The 15,164-nt window shown below is 35.9% G+C and overlaps 1 protein-coding gene across 1 annotated transcript; it reads right to left on the minus strand.

Moving 5' to 3' along the window:
* Positions 1–1,237: 1,237 nt before the first annotated feature.
* On the minus strand, positions 1,238–14,984 carry Idh3a (isocitrate dehydrogenase [NAD] subunit alpha, mitochondrial). Its single transcript, XM_089643422.1, has 7 exons — positions 14,905–14,984; positions 14,219–14,386; positions 7,070–7,248; positions 5,181–5,396; positions 3,972–4,107; positions 3,175–3,288; positions 1,238–3,089 (listed from the first exon to the last, which is right to left on the minus strand). The coding sequence occupies exons 1-7, from the start codon at positions 14,929–14,931 to the stop codon at positions 2,853–2,855; spliced, it is 1,077 nt and encodes a 358-aa protein (XP_089499548.1). The 5' UTR covers positions 14,932–14,984; the 3' UTR covers positions 1,238–2,852.
* Positions 14,985–15,164: the final 180 nt, after the last annotated feature.

Genomic DNA, 15,164 nt, shown 5'->3' on the forward strand with positions numbered 1-15,164 from the left:
TGGACTGCTTGAATCTTGAGCAGATTCATTATAATGTATGAAGCACGTGGCTTTAAATCTTAAGTAAAAAGGTATTGCCGGGGCATATGAGATCTTCCCAGGTTATAGTGGGTCAAGGCTGGCGCTGTCATTGTACAAAAGAAAGGTTCCATTTTTTAGTTATGAAATGAAAAATCGGTCAAGAACAATCATACAATGTTTATTTAATCAAAAACAAACCATGACTTAGCAGGTAGCAATTGCAAGACAAAATTAAACCAAACAACATACCTGTGGACCTGTGAAATTTGAGCTAAACTAACAACCTGCTTTTCTTCGTTCTTGACCACGCGTCGAGCGAGTTGATGGATGTCCATTGAAATGTCAGCGGTCACGTTCGCCAGGAAGTTGTGGTGCGGAGAAGCTCAAGACATCGCTCGGAATGGCGTGTTGCAATCCCTCGGAAGTAATGAAGCCAGTTCATAATGGAGTCAGGGTTGTTAGATTGATACGACATGATTACAATATTACTTGCTTCTTGAAGTATTCACATAAACCATCGTGGAAACGCACTCCGTACTTCCAGCGATACAGAATAATTATAAACAACCAGCCGAACTCCCGTCAACAGCGAATCACAGAACAATCTCTCACAGATTATCCGACATAATCGAATCCCTTCGTTTCTTTCTCCGGCGTCCATTCCAGAAGTCCTCGTTTCCTCCCACCGGAAACGTTGCCAACCCAAATTCACCATAAAACGTTGCCAGTCGAAGTCAGGAAAATAATTCTTTCTCACAGTAGGAATTATTTCCGTGACATCATTCTTAAGTTAAAACCAGTCTTCAGTGTTCAGAACGCAAAATAAAATTACAGCTGCGGATTAATTCGCCGACACATTTCGAAGGAAACCTTTCTCGTGTTCCAAGTTTAGTAGAATTATAAAATTGTATTTGCAGACTGCAAAAATTCGAGGAAAACCAAGTTCGGGTTCTGGGTGTAGTTTAAATATTGATTTCCCAAGCCTGGTTGCGCTCGTTAGGCGTGTCAATAGCCAAGCCGATATTGACGAGCAAACCAAGCATGTGGGCGGCAATATTTAAATATGCAGCTAACAATATACATTAACCATAAACCATAGATATATATGTAAAAGGATCCACACACTGTTACAATTCCTTTATGTAACAGAGTTTATAAGCGCTGTCAAAAGTAGATTTCTTATAATTAAAGGTAAGGAAGAAAAGTAATAAAAGAATTTCATTAAAAATCAATGAGTTTATTTGAACCCAATGTAACGATTAGCAAGATACATTTCATGACTAAATTGTTAGTTACAAAACAATGCAGTACCAACGGTGTTAATTGTTGTCGAGTATTTGCTACTGGCAGAGGTTAATGTGTTGAATATCATTGCACGGCAAGTCCCGCACAATCCACCCCCCACACACCGGCTACCTATACCTACACAACATTAAACTCATCGTATGGTGCCATTCAAATAAGGTATTCAAATAAGGTATACAATAAGGTATACAATAAGCTATATACCCACGCTCGTCCATGCTCGTTGGTTTTACGGTAATTCTGACATGTCTCAACAAAGTGTGTACCTTCTCGCATCTATATCGATGTGAAAAAGATTCAAGGCCCATAATTCTTGCTCAATGTTCGAGAGAAATTTACAATTTGACTGAACGTCTTGGTGGTGTTATCTATGGAGCCTTGTGTCGAGCCGCTCGAGCACATAGACGCAACGATGAGCATGTCTCCCAAGTCAACACGTTCGATCAAGCCAAACCGTCGAGCATGACTATACATGTATACATAGCTATATATTTAAAAGAGAAGAAATAAATGGCAAAACAGGACTATTTTGAAAAGGCACGAGGTTATTGTAAGATTACATGATGAGCGGGTAGTATATTGTGCGGCTACAAGTGCTGGGCTGGGGGCGGATGGAGAAGATATTGGGTTTCGAGATTTGGTTAACATTTGCTAAGGAACAATAAGCCTAAATGATTAATGAACTTATCGTATCCAATAAATACTACAGCTAAATCACATTTGCATCGAAGGTAACTACAATATTAAGATTCTGGTGAATTCATTCATAATTGATCATAATTGCTTATTTTTTTTTACTATTTAATAAAGCACTTTGTGCCTATTAATTGCCAACTAAAAATAGTAGTAAATATGTAGTAGACGACAAAGATTTGAGAATAAATAATTAGATATAATACAATACTTGTTTGGGTGGTAATCTCGTAACATATTATTTACAACAAGTCAAGTTCGTAATCAATACGTCCCTCCGACGTTCGGGTAAGCTTAAATACGTCACACAAATGAAGATTCATAATTTTAATCTAAAAATTAACATACATCGACGTATGTTTAAGTATTGTCCAGGGATTTTCTTAACCAATGTCTTTTAAATAAATCAACTAATGTCTGTTTTGCAAACATCTAAAGATGGCATTTAAATAATTCCAAGATCTAACGAGATCCTCATAGCGACATTCCAGCGTGCTTAAATTTTAGATTCTAACCTGCCTAGGGCGGTAAACTTTGGCTAAAGAAGGCGAATTGTCAATTTCCCGTCAACGACATACAAATATTATTATTATTGTAACTTATTCATAATACAGAAAAAGAGTTTAACACATAAAATATCAATAATAAAAAAGGCGAGACACTCAAAAACTGTAAAAAGGTTTTTTTTTTACAACTACACAATAAATACTGTAAAATATATATCAACAGTTATAAATTAAACACAGCGACTGTCGTCGGCTCTTCTCTCCGCCGTTCTTCTGCTGGTAAACTACATTTGTACTGATGTTAGTTTAGTGACTAGTGATTGTAGTTTAGTGGCCCCCCTCGATCCTCTTGATGATCTCATTGGTGAACTCGGAGCACTTGGCCTTGCCGCCCAGATCCCCCGTCAGGTACTTGCCGTCCTTGATGGTGGCGAAGCACGCCTTCTCGATGATGTCGGCGTGCGAGATCAGCTCCATGTGGCGCAGCATCATCACGGCTGACAGCAGCAGCGCCGTGGGGTTGGCCAAGTCCTTGCCGGCGATGTCGGGCGCCGTTCCGTGCACCTGACACAAACAAACACACGCAGGTTAGTTATTAATCGCCAGCTCTGTGGAGATGTTGATGGCTACAGTACAGCACAATACTTACAGACTCGAAGAGAGCTCCGTTGAGTCCAATGTTGCCGGAGGGAGTCAGGCCGAGTCCGCCCACCAGACCGGCGCACATGTCGGACATGATGTCTCCGTACAAGTTAGGCATCACCTGCAAACAACACAAACATACATCAGTTCGTGAGACACCAATAATCAAAACTAAAGACGGAAATAAGACAACAAAAATACTTCTTAAAATACGTATTAATCACTGACGTCACAAGAGATAGATATGCTCTAATGCAAAATCTGGATAAACCACATGACAATCTTTTTGGCACCAGGGAGGTTTGAACATGTCTTGAATAAACTACCACATCATTCGTACATTGACCACCGGGCGAGCGCACCGGTTACCTGTTCACTCATCGTTCACTTGTTTCAAATATTTGATTTTGGAAAGAAACCAATTTTTTTTCACCCGATTAGGGATTCGCAGTTGCGGTTATTAGGCAGTGAAGAATTCCCGCACCATTGTAAAAATACCATATTCGTAAACAGATTAACGTAAACATTTTGGAAGACAGACTACAATGTGAGTTGCCTGTAGACTGTCGGATCCACTCAATGACTAATCACTGAAAGGGACACACCCATGCCACCTCCCAGCTCTGCGCACTTGGTTTGTTCCCTTCTTAGTTACTCTTTGGTATTCATTTATGCAAATCAACATGGCACAGAATAGATAAGCAATGCTAAGACCAGTAAACACTGTGTTGTAAATAGTGTAATTGCATGTCAATAATTACAAATATTTTAATGATTAAATTAAAGTGTTGTTTTTTTCCTCACCAAGACGTCGTACTTGCTAGGATCCTGCACCATGTTGAGGCACACGGTGTCCAGATACTTCTCTTCGAACTTGATGTCAGGATATTTCTCCGCCATTTCGCGGCAACATCTCAGGAAGAGACCATCAGACATGCGCCTGGAAATAAATAATACACATTGAAGACATTCTAATTCACTTAAGATATCTGTGTCCTTTCTTACTGCATAGTCATGATAAAAAAAGGAAGCGCCACTGGATATTTAGCACGATCAAAACCCTAAGCCAATACGATATGGAACAAATTTGTCATCTTTACTTTTTAATACTGCATACTCATGATAAAACAAGTAAGCGCCACTGGATATTTAGCATGATCAAAACCCTAAACCAATACGATATGGAACAAATTTGTCATCTTTAGATAAGTTTAATAGTTGGTAAACAAAAGCCGCCTAATTAAGCTTCGATTAACTGTCAATGTACATAAATTTTTTAATAATATCGTTCGTTGTAGAAACGGAATTCAGAAAACTGTTTAAAATATCACGAGCTATGGCTAAAGACCTAATTGACCGATAAACTTAATTTTTAGTGTGAAAAAGTGCATGCAGACTGCCAAACTATATATGTAAAAGTGAATTTATTTCAATTAGACATAGTCAATTTAATCATATTTTGACGTAGCCATTTGACATTTAGAAATGTTGATCCATAGACAATATCCACCGGTGATTTCTAATTTATTTCTCAGGAAACCGATATTAAATGGTCGTCAGTTAAGCCTACAGAGCCAATATTTTTAAGTTGCTGATTTGATCATGCTAGACCTCAAAACCGATTATTTTTCACCTATAATCTGTTTATTAGCTTTTAAGAACACACATCAAGATATGATTCACAAAACAGCGCGCAAAAGATATTTATCACAAGATGATTAAGGTGAGTAATAAAAAAACAATGCAATAAGGTACGCAACCATGTTCTGAGAAAAGTCTCAAGTCAAAGGTAATAAATTATAAGAATAGATAACATTTGACAGAATGGGGGGACTGATGGTTATCTGTTAGTGAAATTAGGACTGGGAATAACTTAATAATATATTTAAATTTGGATTTAGAAAGACAGAAAGATTGCCCAGAAGCGGTGGTTAGGTAGAGTAGTTGAAGATAGGCTTCTTGAATCCGGGATGGGTAAATTAAACTATATATGTAATGGGTATTATGACTCACATGATGTTGGCCTTGTGTACGGCAGTGACCTTGTGACGACCCACGGCACGTGTGTACTCAAAGGCGAACTCGGCCACGCGTCGGCTGGCATCCTCCGTGATGAGCTTGATGCTCTGCACCACTCCGTCTACGATCTCGTGCTCGATGCCGGAGTACTCTCCTTCCGTGTTCTCTCGGATGGTCACTACGTCCACGTTGTCGTAAAGGGTCTTATACCTACAAACACAATGTAATCATCAGCACGTTATATTAACAAACACAACTGGAATCATTTTTTTCTGGTGGAACAAACTTTCTACACACATTCAAATACCTAGCGCTTCCACCCACACACATGGAACAAGGAGCATTTTATCAAGGAGAGGTTACAACAGAGCTATCAGCGGCCTACCACTCCGTTCTAACCATTTGGCCTACCTAGTTTATTGGTATGGTCTCTGTAATCCAAACCGAGCCGGCCGAGGAGGGGGCCTGTGAGGGGGCCGGGGTGGGTGAAAAACACAAGACGTTAAACATTTCAATGTAAGAAGAAGTGTAATTTTAAAGAGACTTGAAAATGGAGAGATATACGAAGTTAGCGCTTGAGCGCACTTGAGGTGTTTTTGCACAAAAACGGCGCTATACAAGTCATCCAAGTATTATTAAATTTTTTTTTTTTTTTTTTTTTTTTTTTTAAACTTAAAAATTTATTATTATTATTAGCGAGGGAATTAACATTGATAAATCCACAGTATTCGATTTGAAAGGAAAAAATAATAAAATTTACGACTAAAATCTGCGCTAAAAGGTTCAAAAATTCTGGTGTTTCTTAAAGTTTTATCGGGGAGAAAAGGTGTAACAGCAGCCGTAATAACAATACACAGAAATTTAAAATATCAGTTTCAAAACAATAAGTTTGTTATAAAATGTAACTGACTGCTTGGTTAAAGGTGTACTGCTGATAGCCGTGTTCAAATCTCTCCCTCTTTTTCATAAAACACTTACATAACCGAAAGAGAAGTCACAATGGACCTCTCAGCGGCAGGACCACAGAAATTCTCAAGTTGTAGAAACTCGCACATTAACAATTTTGTTATTTATGAATATAAAAAATATATCATTTTATTAAAAAATAAATGCCTCCACACTAAAGTTTCTCTTTTTGAGGCAGACAGGGTCTGATGTTAAACTATTCCATTTTTTCATCTTAAATTGATTTAGACATATTTTAATGGAGTTATAGTAATTTATTTTTGGCGTATTATACCGTGTTGTGCTACATTCTTCTTTAGCCAACGTTTTGGACAGCGTTACAGTGTCCATCATGAACACATCTGCCCTGATAATCCTAACGATCCGAAACGTTGGCTAAAAGAGGCGGCGCAATACGGCATAATACAACAAAAAAAATCACTAATACTTATGGCTGTGAAAATCTCAGATCATATATTTGAATGGATTTAAACTTTTTTTTTTCACCTTTATGACAGTGTTTTTAATAAGTTTGAAGAACTTTGAAATGACTAAGGACGGGTTGCTTCAGAGAATTTGAACAATTCATCAAATTTCAAAGTTAATTTCTAAATTCTGTGAAAGTCCAATTGAAGTTCTGTAATTATATCAACATGGGCAGTTGCTTCATAGAACTGAAATAATAATAAAACTTGAATAGTCCTAGAAAATTAACTGTGAAATTCGATGAACTGTTCAAATTCTCTGACACAACCCGTCCTAACTCTTTAAACACGTATGTTTTGATGCTAAGTGCCCCAGTATGCGGCACTTTGTACAGGTATATGCAAGACAACTTTTGTGACTTCCGCATATGGGGCACATACGGCCGCACACAACTGCTGTGATTTCCGGGTTAGTGCCATCTAGAAGACATAAATCAAGAGCAAATGGCTTACCCCTCAATGCTGCGGCAGGGCCTGACGTTGGCATACAGGCTGAACTCCTTGCGCAGCGCCAGGTTGAGGGAACGATGGCCTTTTCCGACAGGGGTCATGAGGGGCCCCTTCAGACCGATCTTGTTCCTGTTCACCGAGTCGATGGCCTCCTGAGGGATGCCGAACTTGCCGTCAGCTCCCTAAAACAACACATTTACTCACATTGAAACAACAGATTCTCACATAACTACTCGAGCAATAGAGAATTCTGGCCGGTTTTAGATTCGACCACCCTTATTCCAAAATTCATACCGCCTTATATTAATACCGAAACATATAAACTCCTTACTGTGTTTTACAGCCAATTAATCCACCTATATTTGACTGTGTATTCAATATTTTTAGATTTCAAAAAAATAAAATATTTTATTTGTAAATACTTGAATTCTGTATGTTACCAAAATTGTCCTATTTAATTGTTATTTATATGTTTTATATTTAATGTGAATCTCCACAAGAGTCCCAACTGCCTTCAACCAACTGGAGACAGTGAGACTATGACATCTCCAATAAGGAAGTTGAATGAAAAATATTTTGACTTATAAAAAATATGTTCATGTAGATCAAAAAATATCGATTCTAAATATATAAATATATTTCTATATTATTATTCTTAGAATTAGTTAAACGTTCTTGAAAAAGCATTCAATAGCAATAGACTGTATACGCTCCACGATTGGTCGAAAGAATTCTGACGTCACATGTGTCGTGACTTGTACGTACAACGGATCACCTATGGTGCATCTCTTTCTATTACATGAGAGATGGTCGGTTTAGATGAGAGAGGTGTATAGGCCAAACGTTTATTTGGGTATGTCAAATATATGTACGTATTTGTTGTTATTATTACATGAAATGGATTTCTAAAGATACATATTCGTATAGTGCTTTATAATAATATGTTGTTTATTGCATAACTTAGAACTTTTTATTATTATACATGTCACATAACATGTAATACACTTCAGGCCGCCGGCCGCCCAGAAAAGTCTTACAGTGAACTGGGCTGTAAACCGTTATTTTACTTTCGGTCTTTACTTTTCTGCGCGGTGGTCCTGAATTCGCGCGGGGCACCTCAACAAATATCGACGGGAATACCGTACCGGGCGGGAAAAGAAAATATTCTAACTTAAAATATTAATTTAACTATGAAATCTTAATCAATTTTCTTTTTTTTTAATAACATCAATTCTAATAGACGGTTAACATTGGTAAAAAAATTACTGGAATTCCTTGTTGAGGAATTAAAAATTTTTCCATACAAAATGCTTAAGCGACGTGGTTTTCACAGTTCGAATGACGTCACACCCACACCCGCCTCTTACCGCTCGGATTCCGCTCGTTTTGGCGGGCTTAATAAAATTTAAACTTTGAGAATTAATTTAATTATGAAAACAAACTTAAAAAAAAAAAAAAAAATACCAGTATTTAAGTTTGAATGCAAACATTGATAAAAAAAAATAAAAAAAATGGACTCAACTTCCTTATTGGTGTGTGTTGTGAGGCCGAAGGTAGTTGGGTGGGAAGGAGAAAGTTAATATTCAAGCACTGTGAAAGTGATATTCATGTTATGTAATTTACAACTGGCTGACGTTACCCGGTGTTGCTGGAGGTTTTCCTTAGAAGTTAGACATATACTATTGCGGTCCTTTCTTTAGGTCTTTTTAAGATATCCTATTCCGTAGTACATCATTTTGATGTATCTCATAAGGTTTAGCCAGCGTTAACAATGTAAGCACCTGAAAATATTTTTTTTACGACTTCATTACAAAACATGGACTTTTCTCTACTTTCTATAAATATAATGTGCATGCATTATATATATAAACCTTCCGGACGAAATTCTCTAAATGATAGTGATAACCATATCACAATCCTTTGCGTAGTTTAGAAGAAATAAGCGCACAAACAGACAGATGCGGATAGTGACACTATTTAGAGAAGTAGTGGGAAACAACCGGATGAAATAACATCACGGGCCGGTTATATTGCATGTTAGCTGAATGCGGGAAGTTCAAAATAAATTGATTTTAATTCATAAAATCACATACTGGACAATACAACACTTTGTTTTATTGATAAACTAGTAAATACATAGTTATTTCTACTTGGCTTCACCTGAATTGCAACAGAAAAAAAAATTTCCCATTATCTTACATATTAACTTTATAATTTGTAATGTTCTACTTATATTAACGTAACAATTGAAAAATACGAAACAAGCAATACAGAATATGCTCTTATATAAATAATAGACACCAGAGACTTCTTGCAGCACACAGTTTGGCCGACACTGCCTTAGATGGAAATAATATGAATCCAATTACAAAAATATTTTTAGTCAACATTTTTATCATAGGTAATAAGTAGCGGTATTGATAGCGGCATAAATATCTTACTTAATGTACTTATATATACTTCAATAATGCATAACATGTTATTATTTTAATATAACAATCATCCTACCTACCTACTAATTTATATTATCAATTTACTACAGAGACCTTGCAAGTCCGTTTTGATGGTAAGATAAAAACTTTACAAAAATACATATTGTTAAAGTTTTCTACAAGTACAGTATGCCAAAAGAATATATACAGTACTCTTATCAGTAATCCAGAGCTTAATTAACTAACTACTATTAAAATCTGCCGTTATTTTTATTAGTTGAAAGCACAACAACTACATAATATTTTTATTAGTTGAAAGCACAACAACTACATGATATTTTTTTAAATTTATCGATTTATTCAATTTTATCAGAATGTTATATACAATTGAAGAAGATAATACTTATAAATCTAAGCAAAACATGAAACAGAACAAGACACAGAAAAATAAAAAGGTAACTGTCTCAACTGGGAATCAAACCCGGGATCTCTGTCTTACCGGGATAACGTCTCAACCAACTCAGCCATTGGGACCTAATTATTATTATTTAACTAATTGTTCCCATATTTTTGGATGATTACAAAGATCTAACGAATTTATTTGTAACCTGGATAGTGTCTCAGATAAACATATCCGATTTTTATTTCGGGATCTTACGTTCGATTCCCAGTTGAGACAGTCACCTTTTTATTTTTCTGTGCCATGTTCAATTTCGTTTTAATTTAATAGTATTATCTTCTTTTTCAATAATATTTATTTATTATTTATTAACGCCCTAACCGTCTTTTACATCAAACTTAACATTTGGTTACAGTATGTATTGAAAACAATAGCTTGACAATGGAAATTGAGATAATTATATATCTGAGATATGTAATGTATTATGTCTGTTCTCCACAAGTTAACTGGATATAATTGATCCATTTATGATGTGCGACCTTTGCAATTAATTAATATTAATGTTTTGCATTCATAGTCCACTTTGGCTACAGAAAGATACTGTGTTAGGATGTGGTTGTTTTACAGAATTTTAACAGTAGTTCATCAAATTTCAAAGGGAAAATTCAAGTTCTGTTACTATCCCACCCAGTATATAGTGTGAAAGAACCGGCAAATGATGAAATAATGACAGACATGAACAGAATTAACTTTGATAAATTGTTCAAATTCTGTGAAATAACCAGAGATGTGCAAAATGGATACCCAAAACCATTTGAAATACAAAATGGAAATGGGTCAAAACTTTTCCATTTGAAAATGCAAAATGGTTTTTAGAAAAGCATTTAAAATGCACAATGCAAAATACCTATTTTCAAAATGCATTGAAAATGCAAAATGGTTTCTCAGGTCAAACAATTAAAATAATTATAGAATTTTTAAACAGTTTTGTCATTTAATAATGGACATCAATGTAGACCAAACATATTACATGATGGTAAATCAAAAAATGCAACGACTACAGATTATGAACCACAAATAATTTGCGCGGGACAAATGTTGCCAACGTAAAAACATAGAAACTGCTATCTAACATTTAATATTACAGCGTCATGGCCCCATGTTCAGTATTTGAATTAGTATTTTTTGTAATGGTATCACTCGATTGCCAGGGCTTCTACCAGGGAGCAACTTGAAACATGTAAATTATCTCTCATAGCGAGGTTGAGGACCGACTGATATTTGGGGCTTATGAAAAAAAGATGAGTGGAGATAGTAGGAAGAATGTTGCAAAAAAGCATTTAAAATGGAAAATGCATTGAGAAAAGCATTTAAAATGCAAAATGCAAAATGGTTTTTAGAAAAGCATTTAAAATGCAAAATGGAAAATACCCATTTTGCATTTTGCATTTCCATTTGAAATGGATTTATTTGAAATAAAGCACATCTCTGGAAATAACCCATCGTTATCTTTGTGTTTCAGCGAGTTTTCTGGGAGTAGGAAATCTAAGACAGAGTCAGAGTAGGAACATCTGCCAAATATGATGGACTACAAAAAAACAATCTATTTATGTTACATAATCAGGTGTTTGTGATGGTATAAAAAATGTGATTTAGAGATGGACAAAACTGTTAGGTAATGAATGTGGGCGTGATATGAGTATTGTTGGAGGTTAAATAATGTTCAGGAAGATACTAATAATTAATGTAAATTAAACATTATTCCGGCTTCAGTAAACAAAGAAAGGAAAGTTTTACTTATGTAATAAATAATTAGTAGTTATTACTTGGATTCAAACTAGTCAAACACGAATTTTTTTCTCTTTTATTTACATTAACTCCACAAAGAGGGCCACGAGGAAATGGCCTGGGACATCTTGGGGATGCTGTGCGGAGGGTCTTTTTGAGGAAAGATTGAACTTGTTGTAGGAGGCAGAAAACACAGAGGCGGGCAAATCGTTCCATAGCCGAGCTGTAGAACTCAAGAACAAGTCGAAGAAACTAGCTGTTCTCGTGTGACAAATGTTGTTGGGTGCATTTTTGGCACGTTGAAAGGAACAATGATGCCAGTTCCTCAGAGCATCTTCCATTGAAATACTAGTAAAACAAGTACAGCATTCCCACCTGACTCCTGTGCTCTAAAGATTGTAATCTATTCAAACATTTGAAAAGTATGGAACAAAAAAGAGGTCCTCTTTCTTATTTTTTGGCAGGCAAATGGATAGTGGAACTCTCTATATCTCATGATATGACTTTATAGTGGAACGCTCTATATCTCATGATTTGACTTTGGATAGTGGAACGCTCTATATCTCATGATTTGACTTTGGATAGTGGAACGCTCTATATCTCATGATATGATAGTGGAATGCTCTACATCTCATGATATGACTTTGGCAGTTAAATGGATTGTGGAACGCTCTATATCTCATGATATGACTTTGCTAGCTGAAAATTGGATAGAAATTTTAGACAGAAAAATCTGTTCTAATTTCATGAAAAACATTGAGTTTTTGTCGAGTCAAACACAATTTTTTTGACAACCCTGTTAGGCATTAGGAGAAAGATAACACAACCTAACCTCCAGACATGGGACATTAACAAAAGGTGGTATATTACAAACACTAAAAGAGCCAAAGTCGAAAATGGTCTTATCAATGTCAACTTTGACTGTTATTAATATTAATAACACATTATTATTATAGTTCTCAACCTTTGAATCGTCGTCTAAAGGCAGAGAAAATATACTGCCATATAACATATAACCAAAACTAGTATGGGGAAATAAAAAACGCCGAAGAAGTGACAGACTTGAAAAATACTTGGCGGAAGTCGCAATAATCTGCTTTCATAGGAAGAGGTACTTTCTTTCTGCTTCTGTCAGCCTTCCCTGCGGCGAGGATATCTTGGCCTCAGCAAATATTTTTTTAACTAAATTAAATTTAAATCGAATGGCACTTTTTTTAAAATATTTAAATCTCCCTTTTGAGAGAGTTTCAAATTACCCGAGGGATCTCTCAACCACCAAGGAATTTTTTTGCAGAATGTAAAATGATAATTTTAGACTCATAATTTAATAACCCATTATGCAAATAGTCTCGCTTATTTTAAAATGCAAATTAGCAATATTTTTTTTTTTTTTTTTTTTTTACTTTTTTTTAAAAGATAGACAAACATTCCCGGGTTACGAATAACCTGACAATATTTGAAAATCTCCTACTACCACCACAGTAAGCTGAAAATGTTGCTTGTGTTGTGATGGAGGACTTAGCCAACCGAGGAATTGAACACACTACGCCTGGGTGGGACCCAAATGCGATGTCAACTCGGCCACCGACCGGTCGACATTCAATATATTGTGAATGTTTGTTTGTTTTATTATTGACTCCATTTGTTTTATGTTTTTTTTTTGCTATTGTTTTTTGGATCATATATTGATCTGTATGTTTGGTTTTTGATATCTCTTTTTTTTGCCTTTGTTCACGTTTTGCTGTTTATATTTTATGTTAATACATAGTGTATAATGATACTTAAACTGTGCATGATGTAAACTGTAAATGTTCCTAAACAATAAATAAATAAGCAGTTGGGTTACCAGTAGACTAGCTACTACTAGACTACTGTATTCTGAAAACTCCCCCGGTACGGATCCCCTGATACGGCTCCAGGCTGTAAGTATATAATGTCTCAGGGTGTGTGTGGGTATGAATGATCGTACGTCTCCTGCTACCGGTAGGCCGTCTCGTTTCACGAGAAAAATAAGATGCTAGGTACTTAGTAGGTGTGGGTACATATGGCCAAGTATCAGATGCCGTTCACGTTTCCGAGTATGTAATAAAGATTAATTTTAACGTTGTTATTTTTCAAAAATATCTCCTGATAAAAAAGAATAACTAAAAGGTTTAATGAGAGTCATACGAATACAGCTCATCAAAAAGAGCCAACTCATTTGTGCAGGTCGTTCCATGAACGGCTGATCGCTACACACAACATCCCCAATGATATAGGCCCTGAGGGAAATAATTTTGTGTAATGTTAATGTAAAAAAAAATTCAAATTACTTTTAGCACTTTGCCAAATATTATCAAAAATGAAAGTGTATAGTTCATTTATAGCTACTGACTAATGGTAAGGGACCTAACGGAGTAGTTAATTGTCAGGCACTTAGATAAGATAATATTATTAAAAGGACCACTTCATAAACAACATACATGTTGTACATGTTATGCATGTTGTAGAGCAGCTAATTGAAGTATAGAAGTATGTATGCATTTTACTAACCCTGACTGGAGTGACATCCACGCTCTCCCATTCAATGGGGACTTTGGCGGAAGCAAAGATCTTCTGCACAGCCGCCGAGATCTCCGGGCCGATTCCATCTCCGGGGATGAGGGTGCACTTCTTCAGAGCAGCGCTGTAACTGCGCGCACCAGCCGGCCTGGACAGGGCCTGCCATGAGAAACTCAACATTACAACATGGAAACAATGATCAAAGAAAAAAACTTGTCTACTTAGACCTACCAGAAATTTAAAAAGCTGAATTAAATTAGGCTTTAAAACGCTTAAGATTGAATAGGTCAACTCTCCGTATCCAAGCGATACCTAATCATGACACGTCCGTGAAAATTTCTTCAAGATATCAGGAAAATTTTCAGTAAAACTCAACTAGAAAATCATACACGCCTTTTGAGTTACGATTTAGGTATTGAGCGCATGAATTGAAATGCTTCACATTATAAACACCCGTTGCACTCACTTAATTCTACGGTCTTATATAAATAGATAACATTTTGCAACATCTATTTTTTCTTTTTCATAGGTGCGATATAACCTCAAGGTTTCGACATTGCAGCTGAGAGCAACGAGACTGACAGTAATTGTACAAAGTGTTATGGTCTTTGTACATTTTCCGAGTTATTGGAATGACAATTATCTCAGTAAATTAATAAATGTATGATATAACTCACAAGCTTAGAGACAAATCTTGCGGCCATGTCTGAAGGAGCGAGAAAGACGTAAGAAAATTATTTAGAAAGAGCGCATGACCGGACACAGTGTTACTGTGTGGCCATAGTGTCAAAAAGCCTTTTCCAGAAAGTTAATGTAATAAATAAATCGATTATTTTTAACTATCCAAGATCAATCAGCAATATCAATATGTAAATTAAAAACTCAAATTAATTTTTGAGTATTTTTTAAAATATATTTCTGGAACATTTTGCAGAAG

The sequence above is a fragment of the Hesperophylax consimilis genome, chromosome 2, assembly GCF_061612785.1.
Source record: "Hesperophylax consimilis isolate HC1 chromosome 2, BYU_Hcon_1.0, whole genome shotgun sequence".
Classification (NCBI taxonomy): Eukaryota; Metazoa; Arthropoda; class Insecta; order Trichoptera; family Limnephilidae; genus Hesperophylax; species Hesperophylax consimilis.

What these genes read in the sequence shown, in the direction of transcription:
- Idh3a (XM_089643422.1), bottom strand. Translation starts at nt 14,931, where the DNA reads ATGGCCGCAAGATTTGTCTCTAAGCTT. An exon ending in CAAGATTTGTCTCTAAGCTT is followed by an intron (nt 14,387 to 14,904) that starts GTGAGTTATATC and finishes TTCTCATGGCAG; the next exon opens with GCCCTGTCCAGGCCGGCTGG. An exon ending in GTACACAAGGCCAACATCAT is followed by an intron (nt 4,108 to 5,180) that starts GTGAGTCATAAT and finishes ATTTATTTCCAG; the next exon opens with GCGCATGTCTGATGGTCTCT.